Source organism: Halichoeres trimaculatus, unplaced genomic scaffold, assembly GCF_033239565.1.
Source record: "Halichoeres trimaculatus isolate MK-OKI-2021-1 unplaced genomic scaffold, fHalTri1.1 fHalTri1_scaffold_4, whole genome shotgun sequence".
Classification (NCBI taxonomy): domain Eukaryota; kingdom Metazoa; phylum Chordata; class Actinopteri; order Labriformes; family Labridae; genus Halichoeres; species Halichoeres trimaculatus.
Genome location: NW_027437182.1, coordinates 29,043,692 through 29,062,413, shown reverse-complemented (window position 1 = coordinate 29,062,413; position 18,722 = coordinate 29,043,692). Strand labels below are relative to the sequence as shown.

At 39.9% G+C, this 18,722-nt stretch overlaps 2 protein-coding genes across 3 annotated transcripts in view; one reads left to right on the top strand and one right to left on the bottom strand.

The window, feature by feature from the left end:
* gabra5 (gamma-aminobutyric acid type A receptor subunit alpha5) overlaps window positions 1–12,954 on the bottom strand; it is a 51,552-nt gene extending 38,598 nt beyond the window's left edge. Inside the window, exons 1-5 of one of the 2 annotated variants that reach the window (XM_074669111.1) lie at window positions 12,510–12,954; window positions 9,453–9,537; window positions 9,124–9,248; window positions 5,766–5,833; window positions 5,440–5,660 (exon numbers count right to left, since the gene is read on the bottom strand). In XM_074669111.1, the coding sequence (XP_074525212.1) occupies window positions 5,440–5,660; window positions 5,766–5,833; window positions 9,124–9,248; window positions 9,453–9,535 (497 nt within the window). In that variant the 5' untranslated portion in view covers window positions 9,536–9,537; window positions 12,510–12,954. Of the gene's footprint in view, window positions 1–5,439; window positions 5,661–5,765; window positions 5,834–9,123; window positions 9,249–9,452; window positions 9,538–12,213; window positions 12,395–12,509 lie in introns of those variants that run through there. The other variant, XM_074669112.1, reaches the window with a different exon arrangement.
* gabrb3 (gamma-aminobutyric acid type A receptor subunit beta3) overlaps window positions 1–18,722 on the top strand; it is an 84,617-nt gene that overhangs the window by 23,852 nt on the left and 42,043 nt on the right. The window contains exon 2 of the mRNA XM_074669110.1: window positions 17,507–17,554. Within this exon, the coding sequence (XP_074525211.1) occupies window positions 17,507–17,554 (48 nt within the window). The remainder of the gene's footprint in view (window positions 1–17,506; window positions 17,555–18,722) is intronic.

Sequence of the window (18,722 nt, the reverse complement as noted above, 5' to 3'; positions counted from 1 at the left end):
CTCGAAACATCACCAGGAGGATTTGTCAGTGTCACTTACTAGAAGATTTTGGCATCACTTTTTTTTTCAACAAGGAGTGGAGATACGTCCTCCATCTCTATTTAAAGTCACTGCTTTACACTGACGCAGCGTCACATTAATATAAAACGGTTTAAAAATAAACCATATCGCTTCAAAATGAGCATTTTGCATAAGCAGTGTCCCTGAGAAGGCCTTCCACCGTGTTATGCTAATAGGATGCATAAATAGAAGTAGGATTTAAATTGAGCAGGGAAGAGGGACTTCACTATATTAAAGGTCATCTGCTGTGTCATCTGTTTTAGTGAAATATCCCCACATCAACACACATCCGCCTCCAGATGTGAAGAGAGTGAGGAAGAGAAGAAATAGTGATGAGTCTGGGTTTTCACTGGAGGTGATATATTACTGAGCACATTATAATTCTGTATTATTATCAGCCTCAGCTGAGTGGCCGGCTCAGCTGTGTCCTGTATCACTCTCTGGTGGTTTGTTATACAGAGCTGAACAAAGGAAGTGAGACTGCACTGTTTGTGTTCTATAAAATGACAAACCGAGGTTTAACTAAACATCCTCAAAAACACACAAAACAAACAAAACCTGATTTTATTATTATTTTTTTTAATCTTATAATCTTTTTCCTGTATTTAAGGGATGCACTTTGTTAGACAGACCTGATCAAAATCTTAAGACCAGTTGAAAAATTTCTAGAATTTACCTTTCGCACATTTGGAACTTGGAGGAGTTACAATAAGGTAGAGCTACAATATGCAAAAGCAAGAAGGGGGAGTGCGACAAAAAACATTTGGAACTTGTAATAAAAAAACCCTAAACAAACTAAAATAGGTTGTTTATCAGCTGATCAAAAGTTTAAGACCATAGGCTATTAAAGCCAAAATCTGCTCAAAATTTTCATTTTCTGTCAGGCATTCACACGGTCATACCCTCCTGATGGCTAAAGCTCAGAAGCTGTCTCTTCTTAAACGTGGTCGATCGTCGAGCTGCATAATCAAGGCCTCTTGAAAAAAGTTTGATTCTCTGATAAGAAAAAAATGTAATCTTAACGGTTCAGATGGCTTCAACGTTACTGTCATGATGAGGAGATCCCACCTGAGATGTTTTCTACCCGGCACAGTGGAGGGGGTCCATCATGATCTGGGACTTTTTCAGTCAGTGAACACTGGAGCTTCAGGTGGTGCAGGGTGGTCAAACGGTGGCTGGTTAAGTGCAGATGTTGCAGCGGGCATCCTTCATGACTGAGGGCCCTGGTCTGTGTGATTACAGCTGGTTCTTCAACAGGACAACAGGTCACAATGCTGGCTTGATGAAGGACTTCTTCAGGGAGAATAACATCACTCTTTGGGACCATCCCGCATGTTCCTCTGATTTAAATCCAATAGAGAACATTTGGGGATGGATGGTGAGGGAAGTTTATAAAAATGGCCGTCAGTTCCAGACAGTTGATGCTCTTCGTGAAGCCATCTTCACCACTTGGAGAAATGTTCCCAAAAGCTTCCTGGAAACACTCGCATCAAGCAAAAAACAATTTTTGAAGTGATTAACAAGAATGGTGGAGCTACTCATTACTGGGTCCTACTGAGAAAAACTTTTGTTCTGGTTTGGAGAGTTTTTTGTTATTTTTTGAGTGATGGTCTAAAACTTTTGATCAGCTAAAAAGCCTATTTCAGGTAACTTGTTGTTTTCAATAAATTACTTTTTCAAAGTGCTTTTTGTCACAGTCCCCCTTCTTGCTTTTGCATATTGTAGCTCTACTTAAAACCTGAATAAGATCCAAATGTGCAAAAGCAAATTTAGCAATTTTGATCAGGTCTGTATAATCATAGTCATTATGTTAACAAGAGAGGTCAGAGGGAGATGGTGCCCCCTGCTGTTTGGGGCAAAAAATAATCCTTCCTTGCATTCACTAGGTCTGAACTGTCTCACAGATGCAGTTATAACTTCATAAACAAATACAAATTGATAATCATGTCTGTCTGCAGCTTCTCAGCTGTGTTGCTGTCCTGGTTGGTCAAAAGACTTAGAGTAATTTTAATTTGGCTTGTTAAAAATCAAAAGTCAAGTGATTTATTTTTTATCATCTTCAAACAAAACAAACAACTTGTAATTGAAAATGTTATGCAAAGCTATTATTGATTCATTTCTTCATTTGTTGCAAGCCAAGATTTTCCCACATCAAAAAGTTACATTTAAAAATGAATAAAGAATCAAAATTAGGAAAACAATGACACTTTAATAGTCAAGAAACTGCTTAAAATATGAATATAATAGCATTTGAAATTCCTTCTTACTTTTAGAGTTTGCTCAGGACTGTGCATGGTTCCTCCTGAAGAGGGTGCAAACGTTCTGTAACAAACAGACGTTCTCAGCTGTGTTTGCCGTTTCTGTGCTCTTCATATAAAAGTGTTCGTCCCAGATCAGTGACTGAAATAAACTTTCAAGGTGCAGGTTTAGAAGATGTGTGCATGTTTTCCGGTCAGTCTAGCTCTGAGCATGACTAATACCGTGCCAAGACTCACAGGGGGATTTTACAGTAAACTGCAGCTCTGAATGTCTTTAATTAGTGAAGTTAAATTTATGAGCTGCTGGCTCCCTAATAAATCATTATGAACAATGAGGACAACAGGGAGTAGCAGAGAAATTAACAACCGAAACAACGGAGACAAACAGCTGCCCTCGTTGCTTTTTCACACGCAGGTAGGTCTTCAGATTTAGATGGAGAGTAAATATGATGAACTATGAGGATCCAAACTCTGCTTCCCTCTGAGACCTACTTTATTTCCATGGTTCACTCCTTCTGGGGGAAAAATGAAGGAGAGTAATGCATGCATGAAATGTTCTCTAATAACCTTGTTCCCAGAACACAATCGCATTAACAGACCATCCTGAAGCCGTTCCTAATGGCTCCTAGCGTGCAGAGTAAATGTGCTGTAGATTTGTAGCAGTTTCAGCAGATCAATAATCTCTTTTTCAAATGCATTCACGTCCATTTCCTCCAACTTCTGTTATTATTATGATTTAATTTGGAGGGTTTAATGTCCTGATGAGAAGAAGACACAAGCATGAAAGTGGATCTACATGAGATGCTGCTTTGTCAGAAGTGTAATGACTGTAATAGACTGAACTCAGAAAACAGCTTTGATCCAGTCGTTACTGCTTGATGGATTAAGAAGTTTTCAATCAATGAACTCTGAAGTCACAAGAAATGCAAAAGAGCTGACTGATCAGTTAGATTACTGAACTGTAAATTCACATGTCATCTCCAGCAGAGGGCATGTTAACTCCATAGCTTGTTAGGGCCTGTGTCCACTGATGGAGTGCCCCTGACTTTAATTTAGAGCCTTTTTCACTTACACCTGGATTATGAATGTTTTTTCACAGTACTTGTGCACCCCTGACCACACTGGAAAAAACTGAAATCTTATCACCTGTTTGTCTTATTTTCAGTAAAAATTGTCTTTTTAGACTTTCTATGAGCCACCCGACCAGTCCAGAAAAATGTCTTGTTTCACGTATTTTAAAGACAATAATGAGGTCTGATTTGTTTGTAACAAGTTAAAACTATCTGCCAATGGTATAAGAGACACGTTTCTTGGATTAAGACATAATTCTAGTTTTAATCAAATTTTTGAGCAATTTTTTGCTTATTCTATTGGTAGTTTTTTTACTTGTTACAAGCGAATCAGACCTCATTTTTGTCTTGAATGACTTAAAACAACATTTGTATGGACTGTTAAGTTGAATGTTGCACATATCAAGTGTAACAAGACATTTTCTACTTAAAATAAAACAAAAAAACGTGATAATATTTCAGGTTTTTGCAGTGCATTGGCAGCAGCTCAGACCTGGAAACTGTACCTTCATAAAATATGAGTCTGATCCAAGCGGCAACCTCCGGTCTAAGAAAACACCGAGAGACAGTGCAAAAATCTGCTGTTTCTCGAGTGTTGTCTTGAGGCTTGCTCCAGAAGTACCTGAAGTTACAAACACACCACGCCAAAAAAAAGCCATTTTCAAAGCAGAAATTAACCTATTTACAGCCTGGTTAAAAAAAAATGTCTTCTGTCTGAGTCGCTAATTTTACTATCGGCACCCACTGTATGGTGGTGAATTTTTTTTTCAAACTCAGCAGTTCAGAGGATATTAAGATCATGAGCTTGCCCAACCAGAGGCACAGCTCAGGTCACGTGACCAACAGGCGCCCTATAGCTGCACGCTAAGCTGTTGCCACTGCCAATATGGCAGCGATAGCCAATGTGCTTCATTTTCAGTTTCAGAAACAGACCGGTGACTTCAGGGAGACTACGTCAATGTTTTATACAGTCTATGGTCTGCTCAGGCTGGCTCCTCTTAAAGTTTGTATCAGAAGTCCATCCTTTTTTTGTTTATGATAGTTTGTTGAGGGAGTAGTTGATATTGGCACAGGCAACATCTCTAACTACAAAAGCTATGAGCGCAGCAACAAAAAAACAGGTAATGTCAGGAGGTTTTTAATCTTAGAAAGTTATATACTGAGCTGCACTGGTTTACATAGAAAATACATGCCACCTGCATAAATTATGCTATTAGGGGACACAGGCCCTTATACTCTGCACTGTCACAGTAAAACATCTGACATTCCCCCCTGCCTGTTGACACTGTGGTAAAAATGCTGTCTCTGTCTCAGAGTGGTCTCAGAGTGGGGAAATGATGACAGTTAGATGATGTCAGAGAGGTGTTGTGAAGGTTTTGTTTTACAGCTACCTTTGCTGTTGAATAAATGGCTCATCTGCAATCTGAATTTTCTTTGTACCGTTTCAAACACCATATGCCAGTTAGACCCCTTAAAGTCCTAAGTCCATGTTTAAAGGTCTTCTTGAATTCTTGGAAAAAGTCTTTGTATGTTGCCATTTTGAAAACATGCAAGCTGATAAATCAATATTAATACCTGTTGCTATCTAAACAAACTGTTTCCACTGCAGCTCACGCTGTTGCACGTTTCGTCTCCACTCTCAGCAGAATGATATTTTCCCTTTCCAAAAATTGTTTCCAGTTACGAGGTGGTGTATGAATGGGTGGAGGAGCAGGGCAGGAGGAGGGGGAGGAGGGTCAGAGCGCCGGGTCAAAGCAAACATTTCAAGTTCCTCTGACCTCCAGTTTACAGAGCCAGGACAACACGATGACGCATCGATGCAGCACTGAGACGAGCAGTAGGAGCGTGTGGGCTGTGTGAGAGCAGCAGGGGTCTTAAAAACCATCACCAAAGAAGCACTTCAGAGTGATGGAGCCTTTAGTCATCTCTAATTGGATTACACAACATTTCTAAAGAACTCTCATCAGCTCTTATGATCTGCTGATTTATGGATGTGAGACTGACTGCGGTTTATCTACCTGTAGTTTGAAGCAGGCTAACAGCGAGCTCACCTCATGGTGTACAGCAGAGTCCCGTCGTCCTGCAGTCGCAGCAGCTTGTTTGGCGTCGTCATGTTGTGTGCGATGGATTTCTTCCCGTTGAGGAAGAAGGTGTCCGGGGTCCAGATGTTGCTGGCTAACAGATTATTCAGGGGGAGCATCTCCATTGGGCCTTTGAAGCAAAGCCGTTCATCCTTCCAGCTTTGGCGGAAGAACACGTCTATGGTGTATTCCTACAGAGGGAATCACACAGAGATTAAAATGCTTTTTACAACATTTCTTTGACATGACCTCCTCAGTACGTGTTAAAAATGTGACTGTTAAGAAGAATCTCCTACCATCTCAGTGTCAGACACTGGACCAAAGCTGGTGACGAAGATGTTCGTTTTAATCTCCGTCACCTTTTCTGCAAGAATGGAAAGAAATTACCGTGAGCTTCAGTAACAGTTCTTGGGTTTTAGAGTCCACATCAGGGTTTAGTGCAAGGGATAAGAATCCCAGACAGTAAATGTAGTATCCACTGTTTCTGCATCTCCTATGATGTGAATCAAATACAAACTTTCTTGTATGAATAAAGTTTCAAAAAACATAGAACAGAAAAAATCCTGCTTTGATCCATTAGATTTATATTTGAAGTGACGACAGGCTCTCAGACGTTAGATCTCACATTGTTTTTTGAGTGATTCTATAATTGGGGGAACATTTCAGGTATACAAAAAAGTGAAAAAAATGCTTTTTTTTGTTTCATATTCTATTTTCAAATGCTACACCTGGAATGTACTTAATTCATTAGTTGGCAAGCTTAAGCTCTGATAAATTCTCAAATATTTAAGTTACAGAAAAAATGGAGCATACTTTTGTCATCTGTGTTAAGGACAAAAGTTGTGACTATTTTTTCCAAGATAAACCTATATAATACAGAATTTAGAGCTATTCAACATTTCTATGCAAGACTACGCTCCCTAGAAATGTCCCTCATCATTTAAATCACAGTTTAACTAGTTTAAAAGAATTATGGCACAAAAATCACATGTAACACGGTTGACAGGGCAAACCTGTCTCTACTACATTCAATTTTATGACAGGTAACACAGTTGACAGATAACACGGTTGACATTTTCTCAATATTTTGGCTCCTGTGCTAACTGCAGACCTTGAGCATGGCACCACCTGACCTCCATCAGCTCATATTTCTGTGCATTTTCTTCACATTTTGTTTTTTTTAATATTTATAGTAAGAACAGCAGAAAATGTTGGTAACACAGTTGACAAACAATTAATGCGCCCCATGTACAGACAATCATTCTGATGAAAATATTGATGAGGAGGAGTTAAAATATGCAACACTTTCTCCATGGTTTCCACCATAAAGGATGTGACTTCAATTGATTTAAGTCATGTGACTTTGGAGCAAACCATTGCTGATTTATAGGGTTTTTTTCAATGGGTAACACGGTTGACACTGATTTCTTTGACACACATAAAATGAATTATTTTATCCATATAAATTATTAAAACATTTTTTAAAACACCTTTGTCATATTTTAATGATTATCTTAAACAAATAATACTAAAATAATTTTCACAAACATGTATTCTAGTGTTAATTTTGAAGAGCAAACTTGACATTTGAGAAATCAGACAGCACAAACACTGCAAATTCCAATACATGATTTTCATTTTTAGCTAAATAAATCATGGAACCGGTTCACTTTCTATAATAAATAAAATTGAATTAACACCTTAATGACCCACTGTAAAATTGGCCATTGCTTGAAATTAAAACTTAGTTAAATTGAAAACTATATCCCTTGGACATGAAATGTACCTCTAATTGTAGCATCACTCTTATACATTAAGAAATGCTCTTTGCCATGTTAAACATATTGAAAACACACAAACTCATTTTGATACTTGCAGAGTCTGAGTGGGCAGAACCAGTGTTATAAAGACAGCCTTTCAGTCAGGTAGCTGCAGGTATGATGGTTTCTCTTCTGATCAAACTTACACTGATTCAAACATCCAGTGAAAGATAAATGAAGCATAAAATCACGTTCACTGAGGGAAAGTTGCACAAAAGAAAAAACTACTCTGACTTTGGTGACCTCCAGTGGTCACATCTGTAAAAACCTTGTGACATTCAAGAAGTTTGGATTAGTTTGGATTCAGTTTTAGCCTTAGCTAAATATATGGAATGAAAACTAAATTTTAGAAATGCAGCTAAATATTTAGATTCAGGACATCCATTATTAACATTTATAAATAACATTCAACATTTAGATATAAATTTTCACACGTCCCTCACACTTTGCTTTCCTGCTCTATCCACTATCCTGTCCTCTCTAAATAAAGGCATAAAAATATTGAAAAAAAATCTTTGAAAATAAAGATAAACAATTGAGGGCCTGTGCCCTTTCTACCAGTTCTTACTCTCACCAGGTGTTTAAAGTTGCGCTTCTGCTTTTTTTGATGCAGACCACAGGGTCTGTTTAAAATGTTTGCTTCAGGGCAAAAATAAATGTGAATATAACTGTAATCTCCTTTGCTTTTTTTCCTTGATGAAGTTAACAACAGAAGTCCTGCCTCATCTTGGTTTTGATTGATTAGTAAGGTAGAAGTCACATTGAGTAGTGCAAAAGATTTTTTTTAAACTTTTTTTTTTCTCAACTGAGAGATGTGAATGCAGTGACAAAAACATCTGACACCCACGATTTTCGGTTTTTTTTTGTCTCTGTTTTTGTTTGGGTCTCTGACACTGCCAGTGTTAGTGGGCACAGGCCTCAAAGCTGAAAATAGAAATAAAACTGAGTAAAGAAGATGGGTGTGATAAAAATAAAAATAACATATGAAGATATAGAAGCAAGAAACAAACGAGATAAATTTAAGAATAATTTTAAGAAGAAAAACAGAAGTAAAAACAAGCATCTCAGCAGAAAATGCAGATGCTGTGGACAGTATTGTGCATCTGCAGTTGGTATCTGTTTAGAAAGACTCTTATTCACACTGTCCGTTTATTCAGGTCTAACTGGGACACCCTGTATTCTTGCAGCTTGTCCTCAACCGCCTGAAGCTACAAGAGGGACGAACATCTGCGAATCAGAGCGATACAGCACAGTGTTTCAGAGTCCACAACAAATAGTCCTCTGTCTAAACCTGCGCTGTTTCATCCAACCCTGCAGAGCTAAACAGATGTCGCCTCTTTACCTCTGTTTCCTTTTCTTTTCTCCCTCCTGATCAGTTTGGTATCTGGCTGACTGTGTCCTGTATCTGCTGAGAACCACGGACCCGGCTGTTTAATGTCAGGAATAATGGCTTTCTCAAGGTCACACTGGCACACTGCATGCCTCAGGGTGTGTTCATGGTGCCATTAAATCACACTTAGAGGGGCCGTAAACAGCTGATCATGTCTCTTTGTCAGAGACCTGCTGAACAGAGACACATTTGTCCTGTCTGGAACGAGCAGAAGACAGATGTTGCAGAGCGAAGGATTGTTCTCTGTGAGGACCAAAGGGCTGTAATCTGTCACGCAGCGCTGTCGATACACACACTTTCCTTTCATCCTTATCCAAAAGTACACATCTTGCTCTGTTTGTGTTACCCGAAAAAAGAGAGCCAAACAGAGAGCTCGTCAGCGATCTCATCTGGAAACGTGTTATTGTATAAGAATAGGAGATGTGTTCAGGTTTGTGTTTCTACCTCCCAGCCCAGGGCGGAGTCTGTTGTCGTAGCCATCCAGCAGTCCGTCCAGGATGCGCGTGAAGATGGTGATGTTGTCATTTAACTCAGCCTCTTTGGGAGTTCCAGTGACCTCCTGCGAGAGGCTGGACATACAAGAGCTTTATTTAAATCACTGCTTTGAGAAACATGAAAGAAAGACACAAAACTATCAAAATACTAAAAAGATCATTTAAAAAAAAAAGCTACAAAAAGGCTAATTTTGAATATGGAGCAGGTTTTACAAACAGTTTATGTTACATCACAAGGTGAAGTATCCAGAATGAGTCTTGCAGGAGTCAGTTCCTCACCTCAGACGGCAGGTGATGCTCACAAGCAGGACACAGACCCACAGACGGCTCATTGCAAAGCTGTAGCACATTCCATCGCCCATTCCTGAAATGACACATCCTCGGCGTTACAAAAAAAAAAAGGAAAAATCAACAATAACTCACCCGCTTGTTGACGGGCTGCTGAAATGAAGGCTGCAGTAATGGGATCTAATTTTAGAACTACAGTCCTTCTCACAAAGCCTTGATTTCTGCCCAGCAGTGAATAAGTTTGTCCACCGAGGGAACTGACAGATTCACATAAAAACACACATTTAGGTTTATTTGCATAGAGATAATGTTCTGAAACCAGTTTTCTGCAGGTATGAACGATCAGCTTGTCAGATTCTACTCTGTCGCATGCATTTAGATTTAAACTGATCAATTAATCTTCATCAGACACCCTGTGTTCTTGCAGCAAACCCAGATTCACATTAATCAATGCAGCAACCTGCACGCCTCACAACGTCCACAGCTGCAGATGTAACAGATGTTACAGAAGTCTCTTCAACCTGCATATCTGTGTCATTTCTTTGCTGGACCCTCTCCTAAACCCTCCCATCTCACTGCAGGAGCCTCAGCTGTAGAACTTCATCGCATACACTGATGAGTTCATCTCTGAGGTGCACAAATAATACATCACAGAAGCAAACCCAGGGCCACACAGCTGAACAATGCAGCAACTTCCATGCACAAGATTGTCTCTGCAGGCACACTTTTCCTTAACACTACGAGGAAGCATTCAACCAGCAGATATGAGAAGATACGGTGTATCAAAAGGGCTTGGAGTCGTAGACCTGCACATGTGTTGGAGGCTAAAATCTGTCAGCAGGCTGCAAATGTTGGCAAACTTCCTCTTTGCTTCTCTGTTGTTGGAGCTTCCTCTGTCCCACCCTGCTCACTGTAAAAGCCTCAATGGTGGAACTATAAAGCTGTCAAGCCATGAGGGAATCTTTAAGGTGTACTAAAGCTACATCAGAAAGGAAACTTCCAATGCTGCAACGTCTACACACCTTACATCTGTCCATGGATGCATCCTGTTCAGATCTGCAGGTGTTACTAGATTTTTGAATAACGCAAACACCCTTACTCCCAAAGCCAGCCTACCTCACTGTGGGAACCTCTTCTAAAACTTTGAAGCTGTGAGCGGTCGGTTACACAGAGCTGCTGTAACCAACACACACCTTAACCCACTCACAGATGCAAACTACCCTCCTCATAATTAGGGGTGCATCGATCACAATTTTCTGGCCCATCATCAATCTTTAAAAAGCCTGACCTGCCGATACCGATTTTGGCTGATACCGATTTTTATTTTTTTATAACTGACAGTATAAACCTTCAATGTTCCAATCTTATTTTATTGAAAATCATTGAACAATACCTGTGAAACAATAAAATCTTTATGTTTTAACTTAAAAAAACACTCAAGTGTCCTGAGTTTTAGGTCTCAGAGCAAAAAGTAACAGTGGCTGGCTGTCAGAACAGAGGTATAAAAGATCAGTTTCATATGTAAGGATGGGTCAATCACCGATCCCCCAAAATTTAAGAAATCAGCACCGATCGATCAATGTCTAGTCATGACCAAAAGACGTGAGAGACGTGCAGGTTTTCTGGTATCCACACACTGCAACGCTTTCTTTTCCTGGGTCTCTGGACTTGCAAACACATGTGTCTTTTCATTGCTGAAACACCTCCTACACCCACTCAACCTTCTGCCAGGGTCTCTTCTTTGTAAGCGTGAAGGTGTAAAATGGTCAGTAAATCCTAAACAAGAGCACAGATGACATCACGCACTGGCTCTACAGAGTCAAATAACGCAGCAACCTCCATGCAGATATTAGCAGACATACTGATGTTACTGTGATATGTAGATGTTCAAACAGCTGTCTCCAGGATGATGGACACTCTCTTAAAGCCACGAGAGCTTCTCTGTTACACCTTTTACAACGCAGAAGCAAAATCTTGAGACACAGAGACATGTCCACACACCACTTTTCTCCACTTTTCCTCCTGACACAAACATGTGTAGCACCTGCATATTTAAACACATCTGAGTAATCCCAAGATCTTAGACCCCACACTGGAAAAAAGTGAGTCCTTTCTTTGTTGGACTCTTGCTGTAACAGAGTCTAAAGAACTCTGAAGGTATAAAGTGATAAGTTAATCTTTCATGCACACAAATACGACATCACATGAGCAAACTCAGGCTCATGTTGCCCAATGCAGCAACCTCCACACACTTGAGCGACATACAAATGGTTGCATTTTGCTTTTCTCCACCCTAAATGGTAACATTTAGGACTTTAACAGATACATGAAAAGTGCAAAGTTTCGAACATCCATTTATCTCCTGAGCCTCATAGTGGAAGAGGTGAGATGAGACAAACTGCTCCAAAGATGAAATACGCAGATAAAAAAATCATGCTCAGTGCAGCAACCTGAACATGTTAGTTGATGTTTTTACAGCGCAAATGCTCAGCTTGTCTTTCCTGGATCTACTCCTGCACACACACATACACAACCCACTGAGCCTCTTTTGTATAGTATTTGTAAGTTGATGAGTTGTGACCCCAAGCAGACTGATCTGTGCTGGATATCATCAGAGCCAAAGGTGTGAAATGCCTCTACCTGTAAAATTAATCTGCACATCCGAGCCCTGTAATCCTGCAATCCTTCCCGCACCGCAGCAGGACCCCATCTGTAAAGCCCCCCATAGTGTTTCTGCTGTGACTGTACGCACCCTGCACCGCATCCCCCTCATTCACGACTCACTCATGCACCACATCCTTGCACAAGCCGCCTAAATCCCCGGAAACGTAGAGAGCAGCCTTTTTCTCCTCATACATGCTCGCAGTCCGCTGTTCTCTGAGTCTACAGCCTCCGAGATGCGCAGCTCCTCCAGCCCGCCTCGGTTACACAGCACTGTGGAATATTCTCCACACAATGCCCACACATGCCACAACATCTCCCTCTGTACTCTGGCCTATTTTAACACCGCTGCGCTGCACAGGCTGAGCCGCAGCTGCCAAATCTTACCACACAAGACGATGCGCAGTCAAACTTCTCCGCAGATTCCTCAAGCGCAGATTGCACTTGTTTACTATTTGGCATCAATTCTGCAGGACGTCACCTCCATCCGCGTACGGTGAGAGCATATCAGAGAGAGGGGGAAAGACAGAGGTGGACTAATTTCACTGTCAGCGAGGTGGGCTTTTTTTTTGGCCCCAGAGCGATTAAAAGGTTGGCAGCGGGAGGAGAAAGGCGTCCCAACACTTCTGCTGACCGACCATCCTTCTCAGCGAGGTCTCCGAGGAGCGCGGGCACACAGCAAGCTCTGCACAAAATCCTACAAACACTGAATCCAAAGGCGACGTACGAGGAGAGCAGAGTTTACTGCGAAGTGAGGAGACGGAGCGGGCGGTGCAGAGAGGAGAGAGGAGGAGAGAGCAGGAGGATGTGTGGAGGAGAGAGACAGAGGAGAGAGTGAGAGAGATGAAGAGGCAGATAGAGGAGGGGGCGGCATGGCAGAGAGGGGGGGGGGTATCAGTAGTAACAATAAGAGCCAAAAGAGGGATCTCTGCAGCCTCTTAATATCTGTATTAACCACCCACTGATCCTCGATAAGTGAAATATAGAGCTCTTAAAATCGCAGTGTTTGTTTTGGGTGATGTTTCAAAAAGCTTTACGATCAATGTTGAACACTGCAGTGTTACAGCATTAAACCAGCAGATCCATTGCATAAGGTTAATAACCTGCTAGATTACAGCCGATATATTTCAAAGTCTTGCATAGAGTCCACCTAACTAAAACTAAATAATCTAAAATACTTCCTAATGTTGTAAACAAATGTGAAAGATGTCGTGCTTTTTCTGTCCAGAAGTTTTAGGAAATCAGGTTAAAATTGACCCTTTCACTGATCAACTTCCTCCCCTGAAATCCCAAGGATTAGCGTTTACTTCCTCTTTAGCAAGATGCTGAATCCTACTTCTTTGGAAATCCAATGTGTCTCCAATAAATAAAAAAAAAAAAAGAAAGAAAAAAAAGAAAAAGCAGCAGAGCTCTGCTGCTGCTGCTGGTTCCCAGTGCTTGAGAGCCATTAATGAAATCTATTAGTGATGATTAGCTTGGAAAAAGTTTAATAAGAATCAATTGGAGTCGGCTGCAAGGCTGTATTTGACCAATTATTTTTAAGAAAATCCTGAGGTAATTCAAAAAGCGAGCTCTACTTTGGCTCCACTGCGTTTTCATCTGGGTCTGTTTCCACTCACCAGTTCACAACACTGTCGACTGCTGGTTCAACGTCTTTGAGCTGTGTCATGTACCTGTACTTTACTGGTGTGACTGGTTCACTATTAGACTACCTGGAATCGGGAGACTGGTTCCCATGAGCACTATCGCCCACTGTCATAAAAACGGGACCCTTAACAAGATGTTTGTTCTAAAACAAATGAACGGCGAGCATATTCTCCTTTTAAGGTTTTTTTTAATGGTTTTAGAATGCAACACAAAACACAAACATGGTTGCATTTTGGCCTCTAGTTTATACAAACACTGCGTTCATTAGCCTACCTAAAACAGAACCTTTTGAAAACGACCGCCACTGTTTTCAGTGGTAACACTGACATCACGCTCCGCTTTGCACCTTACACTTTCATTTTGGCAACTTAAATTGTCATGTGCAAACCTGACAACAACAGCAGTAACACTGGCCGACTACCATGTTATATGTGAGTGCTGCTGAATCTGCTGACTCCCCCTAACTAAATGTGCATCTGTTGCACCACTTCTGCACGTCAACTTTTCCCAGGATGCAAAGTAAAGGCGTAATGTTTAATTAATTAATTTGTAGTTATGTAGAGGTATTGTTACATCCGCCAAGGAGGTTATGTTTTTGGGAGAGCTTGTTTGTCTGTGACCAACATAACTCAAAAAGTAAGAAACAGATCTTGATGAAATTTTCAGGAAATGTTCAGAATGGGATAAGGAAGAAGTGATTCAATTTTGGAGGTGATCTGGATCACCGTCTGGATCCAGAATTTTTTTTGCAAAACAATACAAGACAAGGTCACCATAATTTCTGACAGATGTAAAAGAACAATCCAGGTCCTGACAATATTCTGGATACTAAGACACAGAATGTGAAATATACACTGGGTCATCATAATTTTCAACACTGTCAGGTAACAAATTATCAAACAAACCTGCAACTAACACCAAATTGTAGCAGACAGTCCGCTGAAAGGGAGTATAACATTAAAGTCGGACTAAAGTGTTGGTGACAATCACAATATGCTTGGTGGAGGTCTGCGCTCTGAGTGCTTTTCTAGTTTGAAATGTGACAACAATCAAACTTTGTGAACTCAGTTTGTAGTTCAGTGTTCAGAAGGTGAGCAGACTCTCTGTTTAGTGTTCCTCACAGCCAGGTGCTTCGAGACGTGTCTGCAACGTGTAACGTTAGTGAACCCTGGTTATGTCCTACCAGAGCTCATCTACCAACTCCAACCTCACCAAGCAGAGCTAACGTAACCTCACTCTTCATTTTATTGATAGACTCTCAATAATGTCATTGAGTTTGTTAAATTTTTTTCATTTGTAGTATAAATTCTGTTCCAAATATTGATTATCCATCCCATAGACAATTAATAACCAATATTGCTGTAGGCTCCATAAATAACCCAATATCCATCAACCCTGAATCAACACATCACTGAAAAACTCCTGGAACTCTCTGTAAACTTAAAATCTCACCTGAGTACTTGAAGAATGAACGGACGAGCTGCAGCCTGTTTTCTTTCATGGATCATTTTGTACAATGTTTGTTGAATTGTTGTGTGTGTAAACTCATACTTCCATACATTTTTAGGGTTTAAATCCAGGTTTAGTTTAATTCTTCTCCTTCTTCTGTAGGTGATGATACTATTTTTGTAGCAGAGCAGTCCTGTGAGAACCTCCCTCCACTAAGACTTTCACTCCTCATTAGGGCTGCGTAAACATTAATATGCAGTATGATGAAACGTCCATAATCTGGTGTCAGGATACATCTCACACTTAAAGGGGTAATGATACAATGTACGGCAATATATTACGATATTTTAAGCGCGTTGATAAATTACCCCCTCTAAGCCTCTGCCTGTTTAATTGGCTCTTTGGGTCTACGCTCAGAGTATGTGCTCACTTCTTCCTGTGCCTCGTGTTAATGCCACAGTGAAGGAGACAAATGGCTGCCTCTGAGACGTAGTGAAGTCGATGAACAAAGAAACAGAGTGAGAATGCACAAAGCCTCCAACAGAAGCATGAACTGATGCAGGTGTGACAATCTGTGAATGAAGGTCATATATTTACCCTTTCTGTCTCCAACAATCATACTGTGACAGACACTAAGGAATCTGACAGATTTTATAATCCTTACTCACAAAAAGTCAGAGAAACAACTGTGTTTGAACATCCTTCAGATCCACATGAACACGCCCAAAGGTTGAAACTGTTCTGATCCTTCTGTTGCCTTCAAAAAAGTCCACAATGTGCAATTTATGTGCAAGCGTGAAGCTCTTTCTCATACCAGCTGTTCCCGTCATCCTCCTAACCACCTTTACAGTATTTATGCTCAGGAGAGGTTTTGCTTGTTGTGTAAAGAGCGGGCAGAACCACTGCCGATTCGCTGAGGCTCAGGTTGATCCCCTCTGGTGGTCATTTGTTGCTATCGATTGAGAAGTGTTTTGTTGTGTGTTATTCGAATAGCAGACATAAAGAGAGACTGATTTACAGATGGGTTTTGATCTAGATATTCTTGTTTTTATCATAAAGTTTATGCTTAACCTAATTTATTTCCCCCATTTTTTTCCAATTTTTTTTGTATTTTATGTTTTTTTCTGGTTACTGGCAGTTGGCACTCATACTTTCCTGTTTTATTTGGAATCTTATCACAAAATTTTAGTAGTATTGTTTCTGTCTGATGCCCTGAAACCACTGCCTGGAGGTTGTATCAAATTAACACCAGAAGCATGTTGAATTATTAGATAAAATACATTTTAAATATGAGATAATGGTCACATGACTTCATTTTAAAAAAAAAAAATTATCTATTTCTTTTCATGATTAATTAATTATTTGATAATCATTACTCATCCTTCGTAAGAAGTGGTGCCACCTTTTGCTTCTTTGAGCGTCATCTTCATTTCACACTAGTAAATTGGTCTGATTTATCTATTTGACATGGCATAATCTTACGAAAACCAAAAAGTATTGAAAGTGCATATAATGAATTTCTCATATAAATTCTCATATAATGAATTTTACAATGCTTCTTTATGGCTCAATAAAAAAAGGTGCGCAAAATGAAACTACTGATACATGAGGTGGCCAACCAGATTTTAAGGGGGCACGTGCCACCCACAGCCCCCCTCATAGACACACATCTGTGAAGGTAAAATTTGACAAAAAGTTACCAAATGGGCCTTTACACCAAAGATAGAGTGATTTTGGTGAGAACTGTGCAGTGTGGCTGGTTATACATGGAGAAAATACTGACTAATTACAACAAATTTTTAGGTGTGCTAAAGGATCTAAAGATTGAAGTGCAATCTCTGCATTAAGAACTCATTTTTTTTTTCAAAGCTACTTCATTAAAACTTTGAACATTAGTCTTGTATGCACTTGCTCATGCAGTCTGTTGTGAGCCTGACTGAAGTAGGGCACACGAGTAAAAAAACAGAGTCCTGATTTCTTTGTTTAATAGCCCAGGATGCAGCCGGAGACAGTGTATTACACACGTCTGCCTGCAGAACAAATACACCTCTGTGCTGTGTTTCATCATGATGCATTCATCTGCACCTGGAGCAGGTCAACCACAACTCACTCAGTCATTCAGAGGGGATTTCTTTCTCACTTATATCATCTAAAGCAAGTGCATGAGCTGCTTGTGAAGCTGCTGTACCTGTATGAGTGAGGACTTACGGGTAAAAGCCTTCACAGAAATGGGAAAAGCTTTTTAGCTCTGTATTCACACTTTCTCTCTCTGTCCTCTTGTGTTACAGGAATGCTGTTGACGGGAACAAAAAGCTGTACGCCATCTACGATACGAGGTAAGAAGCACTCCCTGAAAGTTGTGTAAAACACTGGTATTAGTGAGCAGAGGAGCTAAACGGTCTGATTTGTTGGGAAGAGTCCAGCTCAAGCACATTAGGACCCCTGCGGTGATACAGAACTCCTTCCACCACAGTGATTATTACAGCAGGGCATAAAAAAGCTGAGAGAGAAACAAAGGATACAGGAGGCAGATCTCCTGAAAAGATCACAGGAAGGGTTGAAATAAATGTGCTAGTTACTCACAGGTCGACTGAAACAACTCCACAGGAAACAGACGACTTCAGCTGATCTGAATGGCCCTCATTTTCCCATTGAGCACATATGATTGATAAAATGATCACTCAACACTGTCTACTGTTTAAACACACTGGGTGGCTGCCTTTGCTATGTGTAAATCAAAACACTAACATACCTTTAAAACTCTATTTTATATCTTCTTCATACATATCTCCTAGCCTACATCATACAGAAGAATGCAGGAACTTAAAACCTTTAGCTTGATGCTTTTTCAAGACATGAAATTTAACAAAAGCATCAGATGCTTTTTAAGTGTTTTTTAGTGATTTTGAAGCGAACACATTCTGCTGAAGATAGCCAGTCTCATGAACAGAAATTACAGCTATGGATGATTTTGACAAACACTAGTCGCTTACACATGTTTTTATCTTTTTTTTCAGGAATATTAGCTATGTATCAAATTTGTACACATGTCTCCTTCTTACATTTGCTAGGATTGGATTTTAAAATGTTAACTAGCTATCTGGACAACAACTTTTTATCTTTATATCAGAAGTTAAAACTCACTGATGATTGTGATTATCATCAAACTATAATGGACACTAATTTATCATAGTGTCCTGTTTCTTTGTGTAACCCTTCAAAAAAATACAATTATCTAGCAATAACAATAAAGGAATGGAAAATTAGGTGCGTACTCATATTTGTGTGGTTCACATTCTTAGAGGGAAATTTAAAACTCCTGTGAGTAACTTCTTGTGGTTAATCTTAATTATGGCGCACCCTTGTGGACAAAGCATTATTTGCTGTTCTTCAACTAAAAAATTAAATCAAAATAAAATTAAAATAAATAAAAAGTTAAATAAATAAATAAATTAAAAAATCCCCCGCTTCTTTTAAACAGCCAAATGTATCAGTCATTGAAAA